General features: G+C 40.8%; 1 protein-coding gene across 1 annotated transcript in view; it reads left to right on the top strand.

Moving 5' to 3' along the window:
- mcoln1a (mucolipin TRP cation channel 1a) overlaps positions 1-24,745 on the top strand; it is a 58,899-nt gene that overhangs the window by 21,812 nt on the left and 12,342 nt on the right. Inside the window, exons 2-10 of the mRNA XM_060898891.1 lie at positions 948-1,189; positions 1,396-1,563; positions 9,179-9,335; positions 9,745-9,826; positions 11,219-11,315; positions 13,907-14,006; positions 15,428-15,534; positions 17,033-17,182; positions 22,850-22,951. Of these exons, the coding sequence (XP_060754874.1) occupies positions 948-1,189; positions 1,396-1,563; positions 9,179-9,335; positions 9,745-9,826; positions 11,219-11,315; positions 13,907-14,006; positions 15,428-15,534; positions 17,033-17,182; positions 22,850-22,951 (1,205 nt within the window). The remainder of the gene's footprint in view (positions 1-947; positions 1,190-1,395; positions 1,564-9,178; positions 9,336-9,744; positions 9,827-11,218; positions 11,316-13,906; positions 14,007-15,427; positions 15,535-17,032; positions 17,183-22,849; positions 22,952-24,745) is intronic.

Genomic DNA, 24,745 nt, shown 5'->3' with positions numbered 1-24,745 from the left:
CCACCTGCCACTAGGCTCGGGTTACCTGGAGGTTGAGAGTGTTGACGGATATATGATACCTTGTGCGTCACTCCGTGCCATGAACGCAGTGCCTCAAGAGATGGAACAGCTCCAGTTGTTGTTATATTATACTGCAATGAATTTATTTTTTTTAGCTCTAGTCAGGTGGAATGACTGACTTGCAGCATTTTAACCTGGCTTTCTCCTGCTGCTATCTTACCATGGGCAAAGTGAAAGTTTACACAAAGATAGCTTATCCTCCTCCGTTGCTTCCAGGAAAATTTCCTATACGTACTGTACATGCATGCTAGATGTCTACCAGTGATAGTTATAGGGGCAGGTGGAGTGATCTGACTTGCATAATACTAACCAGCCCCCACTACCTGTCACTTGTAGGAAATATGTCTGAAATAGACATGGCATATGTTTAGAAAATCAGCAATTTAACCACCATAACCCTTTGAAAAACTCTCTAAATATCAGCTAAAACTATCAAAGTTCTTAAATAATATTTAGGATGGCTATTGTTTTGCTGTTTTGTGGATTTTAGCATACATTTCTGTGGCTTGTGGCAATAATATAGAATTGTACATGATCAAAGTTGATTTTAGCTTGGGTTTTACATTATAAGAAAGAAAGACTGACAGTGACATATTAGGTTGGTTACAAATTGGTTCAACTTATTCACATCTGTAAAATACAGGCCTAGGTGAGATCTCTGGGAGTGGTTTTGATGTATTACATGTTGCTTTATTTTTGCATGGTGAGGTTGACATTTACATGGAATTGCCCTTATTCGCATCATGGTTTAATCACTAAAGCCATCTCTGGCTTGTTACAGCGTAAAAGTTGTCAAACATTCTAGTAGTTGAAGGAGATTAGATTACAACTCAGCTGATTCTTATCATACCCCCCCCCCCCCTTTTTTTTTTTGGGTCTTCCTCTAGAAACGGATCAGTTGCTGTCTCCAGTGATTTGCTATGGTTCCCGTGACTACAGCCCTGACCATGGCACCTCCAAGTTGTACCCGGCGACAGAAACCTGGGCAGCTACAGACAAGGAAGAGGAAGAGCTGAGGCGAAAGTTGAAATATTTCTTCATGAGCCCATGTGATAAGTACCATGCCAAAGGCAGAAAGCCATTTAAACTGCTCCTGCAGATCCTGAAGATCATCCTAGTGACAGTACAGGTGAGCGACGAGAGACATGTAAATTAACAGAGCTATAATAGAACTTTGAACTGACGTTTCTGAGACTTCTTTAATCTTTAACAAAACAAAACAAAAAAGTGTCCTGCAGATTTAACAAATATTTCAAGCTGCACCATTTTATATTTCTCACGTAAGAGACTTTTATACAGCAGTGATTAATAATTGCTCTCTTTTTCTGTCTCCAGCTTGTGCTGTTTGGTTTGAGTAATCAGATGGTGGTAACATTTAAAGAAGAAAACACAGCCTCCTTTAAACATCTTTTTCTTAAAGACTACAGCGATGACGCGGACGACACGCTGGCAGTGTACACGCAGAGTGACGTCTATGACTATATCCATTACGCAATAGAACAGGTAAAGGCTAATGACAGACATCCATTATGCATGAAATGTGATTTGTGTGCTAGTACCCATCAAGTTAGGAGTCAAACACAATGAGGTTTAGGCTACATCCACACGGCAACGAGATTTTTTTTTTTAAATATCGCATCCACATGGGCAACAGATCAGTAAAATATCAGGTACATATGGCAACGCAACGCTTGCTGAAAACGATGCAATACACATGCCACACCTCCTACGTGCGCTGTAAGACGGTCCCATCGGAGACACCAGAACAATAGAAGAAGTAGACGCATGCGCATAAACCCCTTCTTCTGTAGCATCAGCCACATAAAGTTTTGATTATTAATCAGTAGCGCATAGCTGCCAACTACTACGAATAAATCGTATTTATTACGATTTGTTGTTTTGATTACGAAAATACGAATTTACTAGAATAAAATACGATTTTGCCAATTTTCATGGGTCATTTTCAAAGTCTGTCACCGGTGGGATTTGTATTTGAACCCGCTGTCTTTCAAGCTGTCTCTGTGCGTATAGGCCAACGCTCTGACCAATCAGCGCAACAGTGACTGTGACGTAGTCAGAGCGACAGAAAGCAGTGGGGGAGGGTAAACCTTAGACATATAAACATAGACGCCGCATTCTGCGCTGTACCAACAGGTTTACCGTCCAAACGAGATCACATGGGATTACCTTTCACAGGTGAGACTGGAAAAATACTTTTCAATACTGTTCCTTCAGTCTTCAGTTTCCCAGCTCATTGTGTGTGCGCGTGTGTGTATATATATGTGTATATATGTATAGATAGATCCTGATGAAACTCTCATACCAAAGATCATCATAAAAATGGTACCTACTGCCGTCTGGCCAGGCACGCTGCAATACAGATGCGAGTGGGGAGTCAAACTCTCACGGTTATAGTGAGTTAGCCCCCCACTGTAACCCTAGCTATGTAAAGGGGTGTTCACACGACAACTTTTACTCCGGTGTAGCACCGGGGCTGCCCCGGTAGAGCGTTCACACGGTACAAAGTTATACCGGTGTAGCCCCTGAAAGCTGCTTAAACCGGTGCAAATCTAACCCTGCTCGGGAGGTGGTTTAAGAAATGTACTCCGGAGTAAATGCTAGTTTGCGGGGCAGCACCGATATAAAATGGGACGTCTGAACGCTACAGGGGTCGACTCGCTACGTGTGAGGAGAGTTGATTACATACGGGCATTGCATAATTTGCATCCTGGTATTTTGCGCTTCCAAAATGGCGAATATCAACAACAACAGAACTGCGTGTCTTCCAGTGTTGCCAGATTGGGTAGTTTTAAGTGCATTTTGGCAGATTTGAACATATTTTGGGATGGAAAACATCAGCAATATCTGGCAACACTGGTGTCTTCATCCACGTTGTTTTCCCGGCGCTTGGTGATGCCATGACAACTGGGAAAAGGAAGTGCATTTTCACGCATGCGCATATTTAATTTCCGCATTATTACTATCGCAAATGATAGTAATAATGATAGGAAATGATAGTAATAAAGGGAAATGATATCAAAACTTTATTACTATCAAAGGAAATGATAGTAATAAAGTTTTTGCTACTATTGCACGGTCGCAGAAACTGCCGTGTGACCGCAAGTGGGGCTGCACCGGTGCTAACACGCTTCTCTCTAGTAAGCAGGGTTGTGACGTGTGAACGCTGCGCAGAATTTACACTGGTGTAAGATATATCGCAACAAAATACATCGGTGCAGCATCGATGCAAATATGTGCCGTGTGAACACCCTATAAGAGGCTGAGGGCGACGGAAACGGAGATCGGTGCCGCCCTATGCGCCACATGGCATGAGAAGGGACTTTGAGTTTGATGTTCTATATGGGCATCGAAACATAGCGGAATATAATGGGTGTTTATGGAAATCCAGCCCAGGGACGTTAACACCAATAAAATTAGTGACTTGTCAGTGTTGAGTCTGTTTGAGAAATGATAGCAATACATATTGAGCTGCCCTCAGTAACAATCGCTGTCAGCACAAGTTTCAGTCATACCAGAATCAGGGGACATGGACAATATACGTTGCTGCTCATTCTTCATCGTGTTTGTTTGATTATGATGTCATTTAAAGAGAAACATCGGAGCTGCTTTGAGTCATGAAGTGTAACCCTCGCTGAAGCCACAACCTATTTAACTTTCATAGATCAGTTTCAACACTAAAAGGACTAAATGTGTATTTGACAGTCATAGTATATGCCTGAGGCTTGAGTATCACTGAATCATTGAATATGTTTACATGTAGGGTGGCACGGTGGTGTAGTGGTTAGCGCTGTCGCCTCATAGCAAGAAGGTCCGGGTTCGAGCCCCGTGGCCGGCGAGGGCCTTTCTGTGCAGAGTTTGCATGTTCTCCCCGTGTCCGTGTGGGTTTCCTCCGGGTGCTCCGGTTTCCCCCACAGTCCAAAGACATGCAGGTTAGGTTAACTGGTGACTCTAAATTGACCGTAGGTGTGAATGTGAGTGTGAATGGTTGTCTGTGTCTATGTGTCAGCCCTGTGATGACCTGGCGACTTGTCCAGGGTGTACCCCGCCTTTCGCCCGTGGTCGGCTGGGATAGGCTCCAGCTTGCCTGCGACCCTGTGGAACAGGATAAAGCGGCTACAGATAATGAGATGAGATGTTTACATGTAAATAACGATGGTGATGAGATGAGTCAATGTTTTTGCATGAACTTCATTAATCCATCAGTGTGAAAACTTTGAATCTAAATGAGCTACCAAATTACTGGCTGTTTTTATAAATCGATGTCAGATGTACCACTGTAGTTCTTTCGCAACCCAACAATAAACTTGCCAAAGAAGAGGCAAGTTGAATTCCTGCTGAATTACGAGTTTGACTTCCTGCTGTTTTTGTTACATGAAGCGCCTTCACAGGTCAAAATTAAACTGGGGAATTTTTATGGTTATAAATGATGCTGTCCTTTGAACCATTGGGTTTGTAATGTGTTCATGCACGGATTTAATGGTATAGATTTGCTGGATCATTTCAATTTTGCTTGAATAGCACTTTTACTAATAGACACCGCCACAAAGCAGTTTTACAGAAATTAAACCAACCACACTGCCAAGTCAAAACACCCTGAGAAGACAGGAAGAATTCTTGAGAGGAACCTGACTTCAAACAGGAACCCATTCTGTTCTACTGGATGGTGTGATTTTATAAATCGGTACAGTCTATGGGTGTAAAAGTGTAAAAGGAAACAGTACTAGGTATGTTGAACAGGCGTGGGTTTCCCAAAAGCATCGTAGCACAAAGATCATCGTTAAATGGTAGAGCGAGCATCACAATGAACACTCTCTCTCTCCTAGTTAAGATGCTCTTAGTGTTAAGAGGCTTTTGGGAAACCCACCCCGATCAGTATGAGTATATTAAGTGACTAAGATTGAAACTCCTGCCTAAGAGTCATGGGGTGATGATGCATTTTATTTATAGGTGTCTTTCAAGGCACTCAAGGACACCTTACAATACACAATAAAAATCACCATACAACGCCTAAAATACAAAATAAAATTGCAAAAGTAATTCGTGCTGAAGTCAGACAGAATAGGCAAGTTTGAAAAGGTGCGTTTTAAGGTGAGGGTGGCACAGTGGTGTAGTGGTTAGCACTGTTGCCTCACAGCAAGAAGGTTCTGGGTTCGAGCCCAGTGGCCGACAGGGGCCTTTCTGTGTGGAGTTTGCATGTTCTCCCCGTGTCTGTGTGGGTTTCCTCCAGGTGCTCCGGTTTCCCCCACAGTCCAAAGACATGCAGGTTAGGCTAATCGGTGGCTCTAAATTGACCGTACGTGTGAGTGTGAATGGTGGTTTGACTCTATGTCAGCCCTGCGATAACCTGGCGACTTGTCCAGGGTGTACCCCACCTCTTGCCCATAGTCAGCTGGGATGGGCTCCAGCTTGCCTGCGACCCTGCACAGGATAAGCGGTTATGGATAATGGATGGATGTTTTAAGGCAGGATTTGAAGGTTGGAAAAGAACCAATATTACGAATGTCATGAGGAAGAGAGTTCCAGAGGTGAGGAGCCAACACGACTGAAGGCTCTGAACCCCATGGTTTTGAAACGAGCTGGAGGTATAACAAGATTGATGGAAGAAGAGGATCTAAGAGTACAAGAAGGTGTGCAGCTGTGAACCAAGTCAGAGAGATAAGGAAGTGCTAGTTTATGAAGTAAGATAAAAGTGAGAAGCGGGTCCTTTTGTCAATACGGTATTTAACAGGAAGCCGGTGCAGCTGCTGAAGGACAGGAGTAGTATGTTCTGCTGAAGGGGTTCTGGTAACAATATGGGCAGCTGAACTTTATGAGGAAGACCAGAGAGGATCGTTATGATAATCAGTGCGAGATGTAACCAAGGCATATATAAGAATAGCAATATGGTGATTTTTATTGTGTATTGTAAGGTGTCCACCAATTAGCCTAACCTGCATGTCTTTGGACTGTGGGGGAAACCTGAGCACCCGAAGGAAACCCACGCAGACACGGGGAGAACATGCAAACTCCACACATGCCCCTTTTCCACCAAAGCAGTTCCAGGGCTGGTTCGGGGCCAGTGCTTAGTTTGGAACCGGGTTTTCTGTTTCCACTGACAAAGAACTGGCTCTGGGGCCAGAAAAACCGGTTCCAGGGTAGCACCAACTCTCTGCTGGGCCAGAGGAAAGAACCGCTTCCGTCAGCGGGGGGGCGGAGTTGTTAAGACCAACAACAATAACAAGACCGCGAAAGATCGCCATTTTTAAGCGACGAGAAGCAGCAGCTGTACAAACGCGAAGTCATCCATTATTATTATTGTTGTTGCTGCTGCTGCTTCTTCTGTGTTGTTTTTGTTTCGATATTTGCGCCAAGGTTTATGCAAACGTAGCGACGTAACTGACGTATACAGCGACGTAATGACGTATACAGTGACGTAACTGACGTATACAGCGACGTAATGACGTGGCTTCCCTTAGCACCGCGAGCTATGGAAAAGCAAACTGGTTCTCAGCTGGCTCGCAAGTTGAACGAGTTGTGCACCAGCACTGGCCCCGAATCAGCCCTGGAACTGATTTGGTGGAAAAGGGGCAACAGAAAGGCCCCTGTCGGCCACTGGGCTCGAACCCAGAACCTTCTGGCTGTGAGGCAACATTGCAAACCACTACACCACTGTGCCACCCTCACCTTAAAACGCACCTTTTCAAACTTGCCTATTCTGTCTGACTTCAGCGCTAATTACTTCTGCAATTTTATTTTGTATTTTAGGCGTTGTATGGTGAGTTTTATTGTGTATTGTAAGGTGTCCTTGAGTGCCTTGAAAGACACCTATAAATAAAATGCATCATCACCCCATGACTCTTAGGCAGGAGTTTCAATCTTAGTCACTTAATATACTCATACTGATCGGGGTGGGTTTCCCAAAAGCCTCTTAACACTAAGGTTAAGAGAGGTTGAAGAGATGGATGTAATTGATTGATGTTGCGTAGATGAAAATATGCGGACCGAGAATGTGCTTCAAAGTGTAGAGTACTGTCAAGGATGACGCCCAAACACTTAACCTGAGGGGAAGAAGAAACCATGACATTGTCAGTAGGGATGACCGCAAGACTGTCATTATGAATACAACAGCAGTTCTTGGGTATAAATATATAGTATCCAGGTGAGACTATTCAACCCCTATAATAAGTGTCTTTATCGGGTTTCTTGAAATTCCTCTAACTGCTTTTATAGTGTAGTTATATTATAAATGCAGTGTAGGAAATCTCTACACAGTGCAGTACTAAGAATTTGATTTACAGTTACTAGAATTGCTTGATTTAACACTGAACTTTCTGCTGTGGTATATCCCTATAGAGAATACACCTACACTACCGTTCAAAAGTTTGGGGTCACTTTGAAATTTCCTTATTTTTGAAAGAAAAGCACTGTTCTTTTCAATGAAGATCACTTTAAACTAATCAGAAATCCACTCTATACATTGCTAATGTGGTAAATGACTATTCTAGCTGCAAATGTCTGGTTTTTGGTGCAATATCTCCATAGGTGTATAGAGGCCCATTTCCAGCAACTCTCACTCCAGTGTTCTAATGGTACAATGTGTTTGCTCATTGCCTCAGAAGGCTAATGGATGATTAGAAAACCCTTGTACAATCATGTTAGCACAGCTGAAAACAGTTGAGCTCTTTAGAGAAGCTATAAAACTGACCTTCCTTTGAGCAGATTGAGTTTCTGGAGCATCACATTTGTGGGGTCGATTAAATGCTCAAAATGGCCAGAAATATGTCTTGACTATATTTTCTATTCATTTTACAACTTATGGTGGTAAATAAAAGTGTGACTTTTCATGGAAAACACAAAATTGTCTGGGTGACCCCAAACTTTTGAACGGTAGTGTATATGTTACTGGACATACGATCTGAAAGTAAAACTGTTTGTAAATTAAAGTTACAGTAAGACCAGGATGTCCCTGGATGCACAAATATACCTGGAGATACTGCTAAATCTGGTTCTAGTACGAGTAGTCAATCCATTTAATCAAGATCTTAAATAGCTTGTGAATATTAAAATCAGGTGTGTTGGAATAAAAAAAGACTAAAGTGAAATAAAGCTCTAGGAATGGTGCCTGGGCTCCATTACTGTAGTAATAATAATAATGGTTCAATTTATATAGCACCTTTCTCAAAACCCAAGGTCACTTTACAATTATAGGGAGGAAAAAAAAAAGTCCACCAAATAAAGGTCAGGATGTCATTCCAATGGTGTAGCAACCACAGTTCCACCAAAAGGCACACGACAACAAGTCCCACACTGCCAGCACAGCCGCCGCGACGGCACTGGGCAACATCACTTGGAACACCACGCCATGGATCCACAAAGCGAGCACAGACACACCGCCACGCAGAGTGCTGGTATGTCCCAAACTGCCTGCACATCCGCCGCGACGCCACCGAGCAACATCACTCGGAACATCATGCCAAGCACTAAAGCGCTGCTGCACAGAGCACTGGACAGCCGTGATGTTAAAATGAGCAACGAGCTCACTGCAGTCCATAGCAAGGAGCACAGGTATCACCCACGGCGAACCAAGGCCTGGAGGGAACCGACGCCCAAAACTAGGTCCGGCGCTACACTACAACCGGCAGACAAAACACAGACAAAGACAAACATTAAACTACACAAACACAAAAGAGAAAATAAAAAGCTCCGGTAAGGCTCAACTTTTAAGTGATGTCTAGGTTTAAATTGGTCACGGTTTTGTTTTTCTTTCTTAAACGTTCCTCAGCACCATGATGATGTGTCAGTGTTGTTTCATTGTATGAAATGGAAAAATGAGTACATGTTGCTAAGGTTTACCAGAAATGGCAGTGTGGGTCATAGTGTTCCTGTAATTGTGGGTTTTTTTATCCTTTGTGGTTTCTTCATCCTGGGAACAACGTTACCGAGTCTTTTTCTCTCAGTGACAAGGAATGGCAGTGTATGATTTTTGTATTGTATAATTTAACTCCTTAACATTTAACAAAAGTATAAGGAATAATAGCCTGGCTGTTCTCTTTCATTTCATTATGTTGTTGTACTTCTTTTTTAAATCATCACCCCTTTCATTTCTCGGTCTCTCCAGTACCTGCAATTGCCGGACACCACTGTGGGACGCTACGCATACGTTTATGGAGTGGGTGTCAATGGCAGCGCTCTGTCTCTCTGCCAGCAATATTATAAAAAAGGCCAGATCGACCCAGCCAACGACACCTTCACCATTGACCCACACGTTATTGCAGGTCTGTGAAATCCAACCAAAGCTTATCTTTGTTCTGTCACCTTGTTCATTTCTCCATTGGATAGGAGTAGTTGTACTGCATAGTTGAATATTTGTCTAAGTAATGTTACCATTAGCCTTAATTAGGTCACAGGAGTTAAACTTTAATTTTTCACTCAGCATGTCCTCTGTCGTCCAAATACTTTAAGCCTAGTCATCAGCTAAATCACACTACCACTGGGAATTCTAATTGAAAATTAATTTTGGTTCAGGATTAGTCTGTCTGTTGGCGCTTGGATTTTATCTCCTTTGGTTAACCATTAAACCACTTCCACCAAAATGAGCAGAAGTTCCTTTTCCTACGGAGTTTTTAACGTGTGATGACAGAATTTTTTTAATGTCTCTCATTCTCTGTGTCTCTTTCTGTGCAGATTGTGTAGGAGTCTCACCGCTCAACGTTCCTGATGGCTTTGTGAAAAATGACTATAAAAACTTCACTCTTAAATTTCACAAGTAAGATTCACAATTGAAACACACATGGCAGATTCTACCATAACAGAGGCCAGTTAAGTCCCATCTCCTTAAATTGCTGAATTGATTATTTTGATCATTCTATTAAGTTTTTCTAGTAGCATTTGGGGTCTTGGAGATTCACAGTAAATTTTAGGACAGTAGTCCTGGTAACTAATTAATAAAAGCCTGACATGACAGACATGCTAAATGACAATAGAAACACATCGGTTTCTATCATCAAAATCTGACAGACAAACTAACGTCTACCATCATATTCTGACAGGCACTCTAGATGACAATAGCAACAAAACTGTTTCTTACATTATTAATCTGACAAATTTAGTAATAATATTAAATACCTCATCACTAGAACCAAATAATAAAATAAAATATTGAAATAAAAAAGATAAAATTTATTTTCAAAATTGAAATAACAATAATTGTCAGAACAGTGACGATAGACACGACTGTGTCACTTTTGCGGGGAAATAACACATTGAAATGGCCTGTCGGCTGAAAGGGTCGCAAGTGGCTCTGATTTATCTCAACTTACGATAGTTTTCCTCCAGAAAATTTTAAATATGAATGCACAAATATATTCTCAATGTTTGTCGTCAAAAATTTCTATTAGAAAATCTTACCTCGATTTATTTGATGAAACCTAGCTGTCAGAACTCCAAGTCTTGCCCGGAAGTAAATGTCTGCTGTCACAAAAATCATGCGCAGTAGAATTTCCTCTTTGCATCAGTCAACATGTGCGTGGTGAGGGCTTGAATTTTGCTATCGTCAGGTGCATTTGACTGACAGACTGACGATAGCATTTTTTAAAAATAACTGTGGGCTTCTGTCGTGAACGAAATAGTTTTTTCGCTGTTAATCCATTTCAACTCTATCTGTTGACACCCAAAAATGATAAAGCCTGCTTCCACACGATAACTACCAAAGATCCATAATGGCTGAGTCTATCGTCAGGTCATCTGACAGAAACTCACTGACGATAGCAACAGGGATAATGAAAGGGATTTTTAAAATGGGAGTTATGTCTGTCAGATATGTCAAAGAAATAGAACTTTATTCTTTAAAAATCTTTTATTGATCTACTCAGTGTATTTTTAAATGACGTGCTGTTTTAGAAGACCAAATACCATATTTTCAATCTTGAAAATATTACCTCACTGAAAAAAGGACAAGAAAAATTTCTTATTTTGTGGGCAAGTGGTTAATGGATCCAGTTACGGTAGAATCTGCCACACACAAAAAAAATCATACCTGTTTTTCCATTTCATTTGTTATTTGTATATAATTTTCATTTTCTTCTGTTTTTTTTTTTTTTGTCTTCCTCTTTTTTTTTTTTTTTTTTTTTTTCTTCTTCTCAAATCCGGTCTTTCTCAGGCTCATCAATGTTACAATACAGTTTCAGCTAAAGGCTATAAATCTTCAGACCATCATAAACAATGAGATTCCAGACTGTTACACATTTGTAATCACGGTGAGCCTTCTTATTTGCTCGGTGCCTACCTATTTTTAAATATGTAGAACAGGAACTGTTGCTTGAACAGAAACCAAAATGTTTTGTCAATCACAGTCTTATACCCAAGTATTATATTTCCATCTGTTGCCCAGCTGTTCATTCCAAAAATTACCAGAATCTTAATTGAAAGCTATTTTACCATTTTTGGCGTTTCCTTGTTTAATTCTGAGTCATATGCATGTATCTTATGGTAATAATTCTGTGTTAGGATCAGTCTTTAATCACCAGTGTTAAAACATGCCCAGTATCATTTTAGTGATTTTGATAAAATGCCTGGTGTGTGTGTGGGGGGGGAATCCACCTTGAAACACATTAAATTTGTTTACATTGAAATATTTAATATAACCCTGATTCCAAAAAAGTTGGTAGGCTGTGTAAAATGTAAATAAAAACAGAATGGAATAATTTGTAAATCCTTTTTGACTATATTGAATCGAATAAAATTTTGTCTTTGTATTATAATGTTCAAACTGGAATTTTTTTTATTATTTATTTATTTATTTATTCATTCTTGTAAATATACATTCATTCTGAATTTGATGCCTGTAACACATTTCAAAAAATTTGGGACAGGGGCAGCAAAAGACTGAGAACTGAGCACACTAATTTTTGAAGTTTTAAAAGTGAAATTCTTTCCAGTTCTTGCTTGATATACGACTTCAGTTGCTCAACAGTCCAGGGTCTCCACTGTCATATTTTGCACTTCATAATGCACCACACATTTTCAATAGGAGGCAGGCAGGTCAGTTTAGCACCTGCACTCTTTTACTACAAAGCCATGTGCAGACATTGGCTTGGCATTTTCTTGCTGGAATAAGCAGGGATGTCCCTGAAGAAGACGTCATCTGGATGGCAACATGTGTTGTTCCAAAACCTGTATGCATCTTTCAGCATTAATGTTGCCTGTACAGATGTGCAAGTTATCTGTACCATGTGCACGAACACACCCCATACCATCACAGATTCTGGCTTTTGAACTTTGTGCTGGTAACAGCCTGGATGGTCCTTTTCCGCTTTAGCCCGGAGGACGCAATGTCTATGATTTCCAAAAACAATTCGAAATGTGGACTCGTCAGACCACAGCACACTTTTCCAGCACACTTTTTACATCAGTCCATTACAGATGAGCTCAGGCCCAGAGAATTTGGCAGTGTTTCTGGATGTTGTTGATATGTGGCTTTCACTTTGTATGGTTTTTCAAAGTGTTCCTGAACATGTATAGTAATATCCTTTATACAGTCATGTCGGGGTTTTTTTAATGCAATGCTGCCTGAGGGATCAAAGGTCATGGGTGTTCAATGTTGGTTTTTGGCCTTGCCCCTTACATGTGGAGATTTCTCTGGATTCCCTGAATCTTTTGATTATATTGTGGATTGTCGATGGTGAAATCCATAAATTCCTTGCAATCGTATGTTGAGAAATATTGTTCTTAAACTGTTGGACCATTTGCTCATGCAGTTTTTTACAAAGTAGTGAATCCCATCCCATCTCTGAGCCTTTCCAATTTCCAGTGAACCTGTTTACCTGTCGAATGTTCCAAACAGCAGGTGTTTTTTGAGCATTCCACAACTTTCCCAGTCTTTTGTTGTACCTCTCCCAACTTTTTGGAACGTCTTCCAGGCATCATATTCAGAATGAGGTGTATATTTAGAAAAAAGAATAAAGTTGATCAGTTTGAACATTAACTATCTTGGCGTTGTATTTGTTACTATTGAATATTGGTTGAAAAAGGATTTGCAAATCATTGCATTCTGTTTTTATTTACATTTTACACAGCGTCCCAACTTTTTTTGGAATCAGGGTTATAGGAGAAAGAATAACGGTCAGATATTGTTTGTTAAAATTAAATAGTAAGTGCTTACTTTCTCACTCACAATTTTCTGCAATGTTCAATGTCATATCAATGAGACCTTCACTGTAGGTATAATGGAGACATTGGTACAAAGGTTGGACTCAAAATCCCAGAATGCAGTGCAGCTATACAACAGTTGCATTGTGTTATGGCAGAGATTCAGCTTGGCTAGTGAGCAATCTACTAGATGATGAACATGATGGGGGGATTTGGCCTGAAAATTGAAGCTTTGGAACCTGATCTGTTTTGAATAGTATGTACAGATAAGGATGTAAGATAGCTGGACAGAGTGAAGGACTAAAGTGCCGCTGCACCAGTAGAGCAAGCGCTGCTATCAGCAGGTAGTTGAATGGCATTGTGAGTAATGTAGGAAGCCATTCATCACAGTCAAAATTGACCAACATGTCGATGAAAGATGTTTAAACCCAAAAATCAAGCCTTAGATGCAACTGAAGGTTACATGTTAATAATAAAGATTAATATGCAAGTCGCCCTGCGATGACCTGGCGACTTGTCCAGGGTGTACCCCGCCTTTCGCCCGTAGTCAGCTGGGATAGGCTCCAGCTTGCCTGCGACCCTGTAGAAGGATAAAGCGGCTAGAAATAATGAGATGAGATGAATATGCAAGTCATTCTGGATGTATTTTTCCCTTTAAGTTGTTAGTAATGTAAATATAATTTGTTTGTTTTCTGATCAGATCATCCTGGACAATAAGGCTCACAGTGGCAAAGTGAAGATCAGTCTGGATAACCAGGTCTCGATCCAGGAGTGCAGAGACCCCAATGTATCTGGCCATGGTGAGACTGCCAGTTTGTTGTCACTTCATTGATTCTGATCAAGTCTTTCAGTTTCACTGAGAAACTGAAACATTTAACAATCTGTAGTCTTAACGTCTATGTAATACCGTAATACTTTGTGTTCTGATTTTGTCACTCCACAGAAAAACGTGTTATTAACCACCCAGCCAAATATGAATGATTTAAAAGTATATAAAATTAGGTGATGGGCGGCATGGTGGTGTAGTGGTTAGCGCTGTCGCCTCACAGCAAGAAGGTCCGGGTTCGAGCCCCGTGGCTGGCGAGGGCCTTTCTGTGCGGAGTTTGCATGTTCTCCCCGTGTCCGCGTGGGTTTCCTCCGGGTGCTCCGGTTTCCCCCACAGTCCAAAGACATGCAGGTTAGGTTAACTGGTGACTCTAAATTGACCGTAGGTGTGAATGTGAGTGTGAATGGTTGTCTGTGTCTATGTGTCAGCCCTGTGATGACCTGGCGACTTGTCCAGGGTGTACCCCGCCTTTCGCCGTAGTCAGCTGGGATAGGCTCCAGCTTGCCTGCGACCCTGTAGAACAGGATAAAGCGGCTAGAGATGAGATGAGATGAGATAAAATTAGGTTTCTAAAAATAAGCAGTGCTCTTTGTTCTGAGACGGGGGCCTGATTACTGAAGGTGCTGAAATCACGTTTGTTTCCGTCAACTAATTTTGGTGTCCTCGCTTTAGAGTTCCGTACTTGGGTGCGGTTAGCAATCACACTGTGCACGAGCCCAACTGAACCACACTGAATGCAGCTCAAATTTTTATAACGTTATAGCGTTAGCAGAGGGGTTATGCTAAGTCTGGCTTCAGTGCGTCATCGAGCCATGATTTCTGACCCACCCAAAAAGTACTGAACACAAAAATGATGATAAACTGTTAGACTAACGCCACGATTAAGTATGACACTTCACAGCATTTTCAGCAACTATCTTCTAACATCTATAATGTGTTTAGAAGCAAATCTCTGAATTTGCTTTACATGGATTTTAATTATTGTATTATTGATTTGATAAATCTGTGGCATATGTTTATAGTACATTATAATTTTAATTACTTTATTACACATTTGATTTATTTCCAAGAAAGATTGATTTAGGCTTTGAATATTTTAAATAATCTTCATGCTTATTGATGATTTGCCATGCAGCCTGAACTTTTATTTGGATCCATTTTATCCAATGGATGGAACGATCCAATAGAGGAAGAGATAAAGCATGAGCCAGTGTGCTGTGTGTGTTTGCCTTTTCCATTTCCCCATTTTAAAGTTGATTATTCATGGTTTTGCCTGTTGTCCTGCTTCCTAAAACATTGATATACACATGCTTCTTTTTCTACTTCTGACCTAATTTTTTTTTTTACCCCCCCCCCCCCCCCCCCCCCCCCCCCGATTCCTTCCGTCTCATCTAGCGGAAAATTACACCCGGGTGGCCTTCGATGTGGCTGTAGCGATGATTTGTGTCCTCTCTCTGGTGCTCTGTGGGCGCTCCATTCTCCGAGGCATTTTCCTGCAGCATGTAAGAGAGATGCATGTGCTTTAAGGCCATTATTAAAAAATGTTCTGTTTCCCGTCCACCGGCTGGGTGAGTGCCGTTTGCGCAGTTGAAAATTTTTTTTTTTTTAACGCCGGTTTTTCGACATTTTTTTCGGGTTCATAAATCTAAAATCGAACTTGACATTTACGCATTCCGCGCAGAATATAGAATCGAATCAGCTCTGCGCATGCGCCGTGCGGCACAAAAAAATGACAGCCACCATGAAGGAAGGAGATCCGGAGTTTTCAAACATTTGCTTAAGTGTGAAATCCCAAAATGGTATTCTAGCGAACAACAAAATAGTAAAGATTCAGAAAAACAAATCATTCAGTGATCATTTTAATAGTGTAATTTCATCCGAACTAGGCCTAACGGTCGATTTAGAACTACAAAAAGTCAGTGTGTCGGACCATCACAAACCATTACTGGAAAATTCGTTTGATCTTGATCCAGCCGAGACGTTACAAACAGCTTTTGAGTTTTGTTGTGCGAAATTCATTACCTACTTTGTTAATGACCCTGACAGATCTGTAGGAGAACCTAATTAGATCTATTCAAACTGTCATATTTTATTAAATGTGTCTGCTTTTGTAAACAGCATTGCGATTTCTTATCCATCCGTATATATATATATATATATATATATATATATATATATATATATATATATATATATATATATGAGTGATTCCACGCTTATGGGGACATGAACTTATTCACCTAAAACCATTTCTTTTTTTACCATCAGGTCACAAAACATGTAATCTTTAATGAATGATATGTTAAAAGATAACTTTAATTTTCTGAGATGTAATAAAAACATATTTATATGCCAAAGTCAAGCCTATGAGTTCCAAAATGATGTCTGTTACATTACTTCTGTTATGATTGTCCATCTCGCGTCTGTTACAAATTAATTACAATCTAGCTATATACCATGTTAATCTTATTGAAAGAATGTGTATGTTTATTCTACTACACATGTTTATTAATTATATTTGCTAAAACATCACCTTCCTATGTTTCAAAAAGTAATTCTACATTGTTAAAATTGAGAATATATATGTCCACAACACTTCTGTTACGTTCTGACTTTGGCATATAAATATGTTTTTATTACATCTCAGAAAATTAAAGTTATCTTTTAACATATCATTCATTAAAGATTACATGTTTTGTGACCTGATGGTAAAAAAAGAAATGGTTTTAGGCGAATTTTTAAAAATAAGTTCATGTCCCCATTTCAGTATCCATAAGCGTGGAATCACTCATATATATATATATATATATATATATATATATATATATATATATATATATAAAAAATCCCTCCCTCCCTACTGAAAATTTTTTTGCTCACCCGGTGGACAGGAAATGGATTTTTTTTTTTTTTAAGGATGGCCTAATGAGGAGATCTTTCTTAAGAAATAAACAATGTGCTTTTGAATTTGTGGCTTACATGAATACTTTCCTTGTCCAGGAGTTTGTACAGTACTTTAAACACAAACTGAATCGCATGGTGTGTTGGGGGGACAGGATGGAGTTCATCAATGGCTGGTACATCCTGCTCATCGTCAGTGACGTGCTCACCATCACCGGCTCCATCTTAAAGATTGGCATTGAGTTCAAGGTACTTGACATATGAGTGTGAGAGAAAGAAAGGGACTTTCTTATTAGAATAGGAAGGATTTGTATAGGAAGAACCTTTAGGTCAAATTTGATGTTTCTGTTCTGCTTTTCAGGCCTCTTTTTTTTTTTTTCAGATTAAAACACAATTTTAAAATTAAGGTTGCTTGGAAAGAGCAGTTCAAAAGAACAGTTATTCAAGATGTTTAAAACTGATAGAACAAATTACCAGTCAAATTAAGAAAATTGATGAAAGTTTAAAGGTAATTAATTTTTTTAAATAAATTAAAAGCTGCTTCATAGCAGAGGTGGGGACTTGAGACTTGGGGACTTGGACTCGAGTCGACTCGAGTCACTGTTTTCATGACTTGTGACTTGACTTGACAAAACATGAAAATACTTGAGACTTGACTCGGACTTGGAAGTTTAAGACTCGGGACTTGACTTGAATTGACACACGATGACTTGAGTGACTTGAGTGTTATTTCCATCGTGTTTTTATTGTGAAAATAAAATGTAATATGCACATACTTCAGTAATTTTGATTGCACTGCCGTTGCGTTGTCACCGCCCTGTCACCGCCCTGGCACGCTCTCTGCGTGGGCTATATACCGGCACGCCCCATGCCACGATGTGTTCACAGATTTCACATCATATCATCAGCCATCCCAAGAGTCATCACTTTCGGCTTCAAGGGCTACTGCCTAGAAGGTAAACGACGAACGGCGCAGTGCAAGATTTGCAACGTGACGATTTCTGACAGCCAGACCATGACTTCCAATTTCGTCCGGCATTTGAAGATCCATTCTGCCCAGTAAGTTTATTAATGTGTTGTTATTTGGTGATAGCAGCTAAACTCCTCGTTAGCCAATGTTAGCCACGAGAGTGAGCAGTAGGAGGATTTTAGCCGTTGCAGATGTAGCTAGGGATTCAGTTTATTATTGTGAAATTCTTATGTGAATGCTGGTAAGCAATGTAGTTACGTCAAGTTTAATGATCTTGTATATCAGTAGTAGTAAGCTGATTGTGCACTTTGCAGTCGTGATGCTGAATAACATAAGCAGCTTCCTACCCTGTTGTTCTGTTTCAGGGTTAAGCTAATGGTCAGCTTGTGAACATGTACACGTTCATGAGCAGTACAAATTGGTGTAAGTGTGTTCGTGTACATTAGCCAGACTGTCCATAGGGCATAGAGGCAGAGGAGTTTATCACAGCCGTTTGAAATAGCAGTGCAGCAACCTGCACATTTTTTTCGTCACACTACCCGATCAAAAAAGAAAAGAAAACTCCGTCCCACTGCCTATCATGCACTATTGAAAAAAGCGCCACGATTTGGATTCCCCGGCATGCCACTCGCTGTTTGAATACAGGCTAGCAGCAATACTAAACTCTGCAAAATAGGCTGACTGTGCGCGGGAGTCTCGGTTCCCGCTGTAACACAGTGTTACGAAAATAAATTGTGCAGTCATCCAAACCATGAATTTACATTTAGTATATCAGGCTACCAGGCCGCCAAAACAATGGTTTGAATGACTACAATTTAGAGAGCACAACTCTGTAACTGAACAGGTGCATTGGATATTTCCCAGTGAGGTAATTTACAAAGTCTCTGGGTAATTGTTCAAGGAAAGATGAATCCCGCGCACTGTCCTTTCCGTATTGTTCCCGAAATGTTGCACTTGTGGTAAGGAGGACAGTGCGTTAGCCACGACCGAAACGTTGTGAGCAAAGTTCCTGTGGAAAGGAATGCGCGGGATGCATATTTCATTTAACATTTATTTTCGTAACAATCTATTATAGCGGGAACCAAGACTCCCGCGCCAAAGTCGTTCTATATGTCCCCGCTCCGCACAGGCTGAGGCAGCCTCGGAGAGGGAGAGAGCAAGAGAGAGAGCGCTTTTGCACACACCTCTGTAGCTTGTCATATGGGGTAAGATGATGTCACTTTTGCACAGGCGAACAGGTCTTCTTTTTGAGACCTAAATTATGTCTGACGCATTTCTCTATCCTTTGGGGGTTTTTTTTACTGGCGCAAACATACATCGAAGTCACTTCAGGTTTCTCCACATGTATCTTATTAATAATAATCATCTCATCTGACGTGATTAGAGATTGGAGGAGCTCATGCCCCTGTTAACCCAAGGTGTCGTCCTACCCTCTTTTAACTACGCACATAACAGAATGCCAGTTCTCTGTTTATTTTTCTTGTTGGCTGATGACAATGTGAGAAACTTAGTTGGCTTTCAATCTTGCAATCAATTTTGCCATCAATAAATAACTTTGTGACATTATTACTGTTTTGTTTTATGTATTTTACAGAACATGAGTATTTAAAATGCAAATATTTAACAGGTTGGGCACATGTGCCAGGGATGTTTACTGACATTTACTTATGTATTGCCTTTTCAATGTATTAAATTCATATTCTGCTGCTAAAATTACGCCAATACGCCTAAGGTGACTTGACTTGGACTTGACTTGACTTATTATAGGACTTGACTTGACTTGACAGCCTGTGACTTGACTTGACTTGACTTGCCCAAGACAAAAAAGACTTGGGACTTACTTGGGACTTGAAGGTTAAGACTTGAGACTTACTTGAGACTTGCACATGTGTGACTTGGTCCCATCTCTGCTTCATAGCATAAAGTAATGAAGGATGTCGTTTCTCTTTACTTAGTAGAGCGCTTCTTGACATAATATGGATTACTATGGTTGTGGAATAGGGCTATTTACTGTATTATTATTTACTGTTTACTGTTTGAGATCAAACGCATTAAGAAGGCAAGAAACTCGTCCACTAATTATCTCTTGACGAGTCAGAGCTGTTAATTGAAAAGCTTTCCAGGTGATTACCTCATGAAGCTGGTTAAGATAATGCCAATAGTGTGCAAAGAGTCATCAAGGTAAACGCTGGCTACTTTGAAAAATCTAAAATATGAAACTTTTTTTTTTACTACACTTTTTTTTTTTTTAATGCATAATTCCATTTATGTTCTATATGCTATTTCATGGTGGCACAGTGGTGTAGTGGTTAGTGCTGTCGCCTCACAGCAAGAAGGTCCGGGTTCGAGCCCCGTGGCCGGCGAGGGCCTTTCTGTGCGGAGTTTGCATGTTCTCCCCGTGTCCGCATGGGTTTTCTCCGGGTGCTCCGGTTTCCCCCACAGTCCAAACAGTACAGTACAGTTAGTTCTCCTGTAGTGACTTTAGTCACCATGGAAGCAGGCCATTTGGAGTAGCCTGCTGAACTCTCTTTTCGACTGAGTTGCCCTCTTCGCTTGGTCAATAGTCACTCCTAACAGGTTCGCTACTTTTTGCCAAGGATCTCTATAATATCGTCTTGTGGGCAGGGCAAACAGTATCTTTTTCGTGAGTCTCTGGTTCTCGCCCCTACATACGTGGGCAGTCCATTGGAGGTGCTGGATAATGATAGTGTCCCTGATTGGTTTTGTTTTCGTTATTCTTCTAATATCGTTATTAGAGTAAACAAAATGGAACTCATCTGTGTCGTCCTTCCTGCGCCAACCTCCCTTCACCATACTTCGCAGACATTGTGACCAGCACATCTCAAGTTTGGCAATTTGTTGTTCACTTGGTAGCCATGCTTGGGTACCATATACGAGTCTTGAACGAACACATGCTTCTAGGATTTTTCTTCTAGTAGCCATTGCCACCCTGCAGTCTGTCAACACGTCTCTCATCTCATTTAATTTTGCTGTCGCACTAGCTATTCTGTGTTCAGTAAAACACACATCCTCTGTATTGCTTACAGTCTGGCCCAGGTAAGTAAATACTCTCACATTCTCGATGGGTTGACCATTCAGACTCAACAGCATTTGTTCTCATGCAAGGATTGGATCATTAAACACTTGGGTTTTTGTTTTCTTCGTCGATATCGTCAGGCCAAAGCGGTGGCATGTCTCATTTAGTATGGTAAGCACTTTCTCGGCCTCGCTTATCGACTTAGAAAAGACAACTACATCATCTGCATATGCGATCCATTCGATGGCTTCCGTCCCTCGTGTATAGCCTTGTCTCCGTTGCATCCTATTAGTGCAGAGGTATGATATGTTGTACTCAAAGTCAACGCCCCACCCAGCTGGGTAGATCTTGTCAATTTCACTAGTTGCGACCTTCAACATGAAGTCGAAATAGTAGTTAAACAGGCACGGGGATTCCTGGCCTCCCTGCCGGCACCCTGAGCTGATCTTAAACTTGCTCTTCATCCCACTTACTGATGCGGTGGTGTTCAAATACAGTGCCTGGAGTATAGTTATAAGCCACTCTGTACCCGTTCGCACTCTTAGCACTTTAAACAACAAGTTACGTGGCACGTGGTCATACGCAGCACTCAGATCAATGTAGGTCGCAACAATAGGATCCCCATACTTTTCAATCACCGTCTTTAGGATGAATATTGCATCTGTTGTAGACCGGTTACAGCGGAAGCCATATTAAGTTTCACTGATGTGCTCTTCGTAAGCTTCCTTTAGTCTACAGATTACCATTTTTGCAAGGATACGGCTCATATTTGCACCGATTGAGAGTCCACGATAATTCGTCGCAACATTAATTTTGCCTTTCTTGTACAAGATAATATTAGAGTGGAGCCAGGACACAGGAACCTTAACAAGTGTCCATATAAGTACCATAAGGGACTGGATCATCCTGAGAAGCTGCTTGCTCTTGTTATACTTTAGGCCTTCCGTTTTAAGCTTGTCAGTTCCGGAGCTCTTGTTGTTTTTGAAACTCTTTATGGCAGCGTCTACCTCCTCCTTGACTGGTTCTTCTTCATTAATTGCAGTTAATTCTTCCCATAGGTGTGGATATTCAGTTGGGTGTGAGAGTTCTGGTGGGGTTGCTAGCATTCGTGGCTCAAAGTGCTTTTCAAAATGGGATTTGAGTTCGGTCTTAGAGATTGCATTCATTGGCTTGGTCTTGAGAACTTTGAACTTCTTTACTAAGGCAAACTCTTTGTCCACAGCCCTTGCTTCTGCAGCAGAGTTGATCTTCTCGGCCACATCTCTGAAGTATTTGTTCTTTAGTTGTTTTCTGCGCAGTTTAAAGACATGCAGCTTAGGTTAACTGGTGACTCTAAATTGACCGTAGGTGTGAATGTGGGTGTGAATGGTTGTCTGTGTCTATGTGTCAGCCCTGTGATGACCTGGCGACTTGTCCAGGGTGTACCCCGCCTTTCGCCCGTAGTCAGCTGGGATAGGCTCCAGCTTGCCTGCAACCCTGTAGAACAGGATAAAGCAGCTACAGATAATGAGATGAGATGAGATAAATGCTGCTCCTTTAATATTAGGACATTGTAATAGAATTTTTGGAAGGAACTTTGCTTTACTTAAGTTCATTAGCCTGAGACTTTTGCACGCATTTTACATGCCACTGGTGTTGTACTTCTGTTGTGGCTTCTGATGCTTTTTGCTAAAAATGTACTACAGGTCATTAGTCCATATCACAGTTTTGCTTAATATGGATTTTTTTTTCTGTAAATACCTTTGAGACACCAGAAAATGCCAAGTGGAAATGGTTAGGCTTAAACCCTTTTGTGTTTTAATCGATCTAATGAACAACAGCAAAATTAATTCTTCAGACTTTATTAATTATGGCTGACGGGTCCCATAACCAACCGTCCTGGCTCTGCTTCTTCTTCTCCTCCTTTTAGAACATCTTGTCCTATGACGTGTGTGGGATTTTGTTGGGAACATCAACCCTGTTGGTGTGGGTGGGGGTGATTCGCTACCTCAGCTTCTTCCAGAAGTACAATGTAAGTACACAATGTCAACCTGCTGCCTCCATTTTCTAATTCAAGCTTTCATTACCCAGCATCAGTCACTAATACTATACTAGTCATAATGCTTTTTTGAAAAAAAAAAAAATTGGCTTACACTGACCGCAGGAAATGTTTGGTATATGTGCCTAAAGAAGTCGAGCTGCTGATGAGAACTTAAAGTGCATATCACAGGTAAATTCAGGAGCAAGATCAATGTAATTCTCCTATTTTATATTAAACTTTGGTCAAACATCTGTTGCATTTTGCATTTTGTGCAATTTTTTTTACCTTGCGCAATACCAGAAAAATTCAGTTGAAATCAAGCCATTTGAGGCGAATTGGTCCGACTCTGAAACAACTTGGCGTTTGGATTTCCCGGCAAACATTGATTTCCGTGACGTCGCGTGCGGGACGCCTCCCTCTGAATCCTACGTCAGCGCTGGTTTGTTTATGAGAAAACGACCTGGTGGTTTTCTGCAAATTTCTTCAACGTTATCACGTAATTATTAAAATGGTTAACAGATGTACCGTAGGAGGGTGTAGCAACTCCCAATCTTGATGGGATTAGTACTCATTGTTTTCCAAAAGACCGGACAATGAGAGAGAAACGGGAGCGCTTGGCCTACACAGGCTGTGCACTGAAACCGTGCAAAGCTCACGCAGCCTTATACGCACTCCAGATTTCTGTTTTTTCATCTTAATTATTGTTTGCGTCACAAGAAAACAACAATTTGCACCTTTTAAAGTGGTAGGCATGTTGTGTAAATCCAATGGTGCTACGTAACCCTCCAAAAATCCATTTTCATTTCAGCGTGTAATGCGACAAAACAGGACAAACACCAAGGGGGACGAATACTTTTGCAAGGCACTGTATAGTGTACACACACAGGCTTGTTTTAACATTCTTGTGATGACCTTCCTAATTAATGCTGTGGATACACTCAAATCTAATCCTAACCATAACCTTGTATTCGAAAGGAAAAATTTTGGTGTTTTCGTTTTCGGGTACTTTTTTATTTTCTGAAGTTAAAACCTGCTGTTTTGGGGGACCAGCAAGATCAAGACTGTCAGACATTCCTATCTTTGTAAGGACATTGTGTTTAAATCTTCATAGAAACACAAACCCACACACAATCATTATCTGTTTCTGTTTTGAAACCTGTTTCTGCGGTCTTGGCATGTTGGCATGTAGACGACGCACATCTAGATATTAATCCTAGAATAGCACAGACATTTTTTACATTCTTAGCAAACTGAAAAAACACACACACACAAGCCTCTAAACTTGCTTTTATGTTGTTGTTTTTTTGACAATCTACACTAAGTAACTTTAAAAACGCACATTGATAAAACTTGCTGAATTCGTGCTGAGTTTATCTCAAGAAGAAAAGAAATATATCACAATGGAAAAATAACTTCGTTCCGCCCGAATAAGTTCCAAATCTGTGCTCAAATCAGAATTTAAGGGAGTTGTACTCAATAACGTACAATATGACTCGGGTAGTCAATGACATGGACAGGCTTTAATTTTCAAACAAATTTTGCATACACTGTACACACACAATCTTGCCTATAAATACCCGGGGGAAATGATGGGAAAATTGTCATTATTGAAGATGCCACGCCTAAGCCAAAATCAACGTGAACAGGCCATCGGGATGTTGCGTGCCGGAAGTACACAGACAGAGGTCGCCCGGCACTTCGGTGTTCATCATTCGACCATTTCCCGTTTGAGTCAGCGTTACAGACAGACAGGGAGCACCAGGGATCGTCCACGCCCTGGTCAGC

The sequence above is a fragment of the Neoarius graeffei genome, chromosome 18 (genome assembly GCF_027579695.1).
Source record: "Neoarius graeffei isolate fNeoGra1 chromosome 18, fNeoGra1.pri, whole genome shotgun sequence".
Lineage (NCBI taxonomy): Eukaryota > Metazoa > Chordata > Actinopteri > Siluriformes > Ariidae > Neoarius > Neoarius graeffei.
This window is presented reverse-complemented; position numbering and strand designations above follow the sequence as displayed.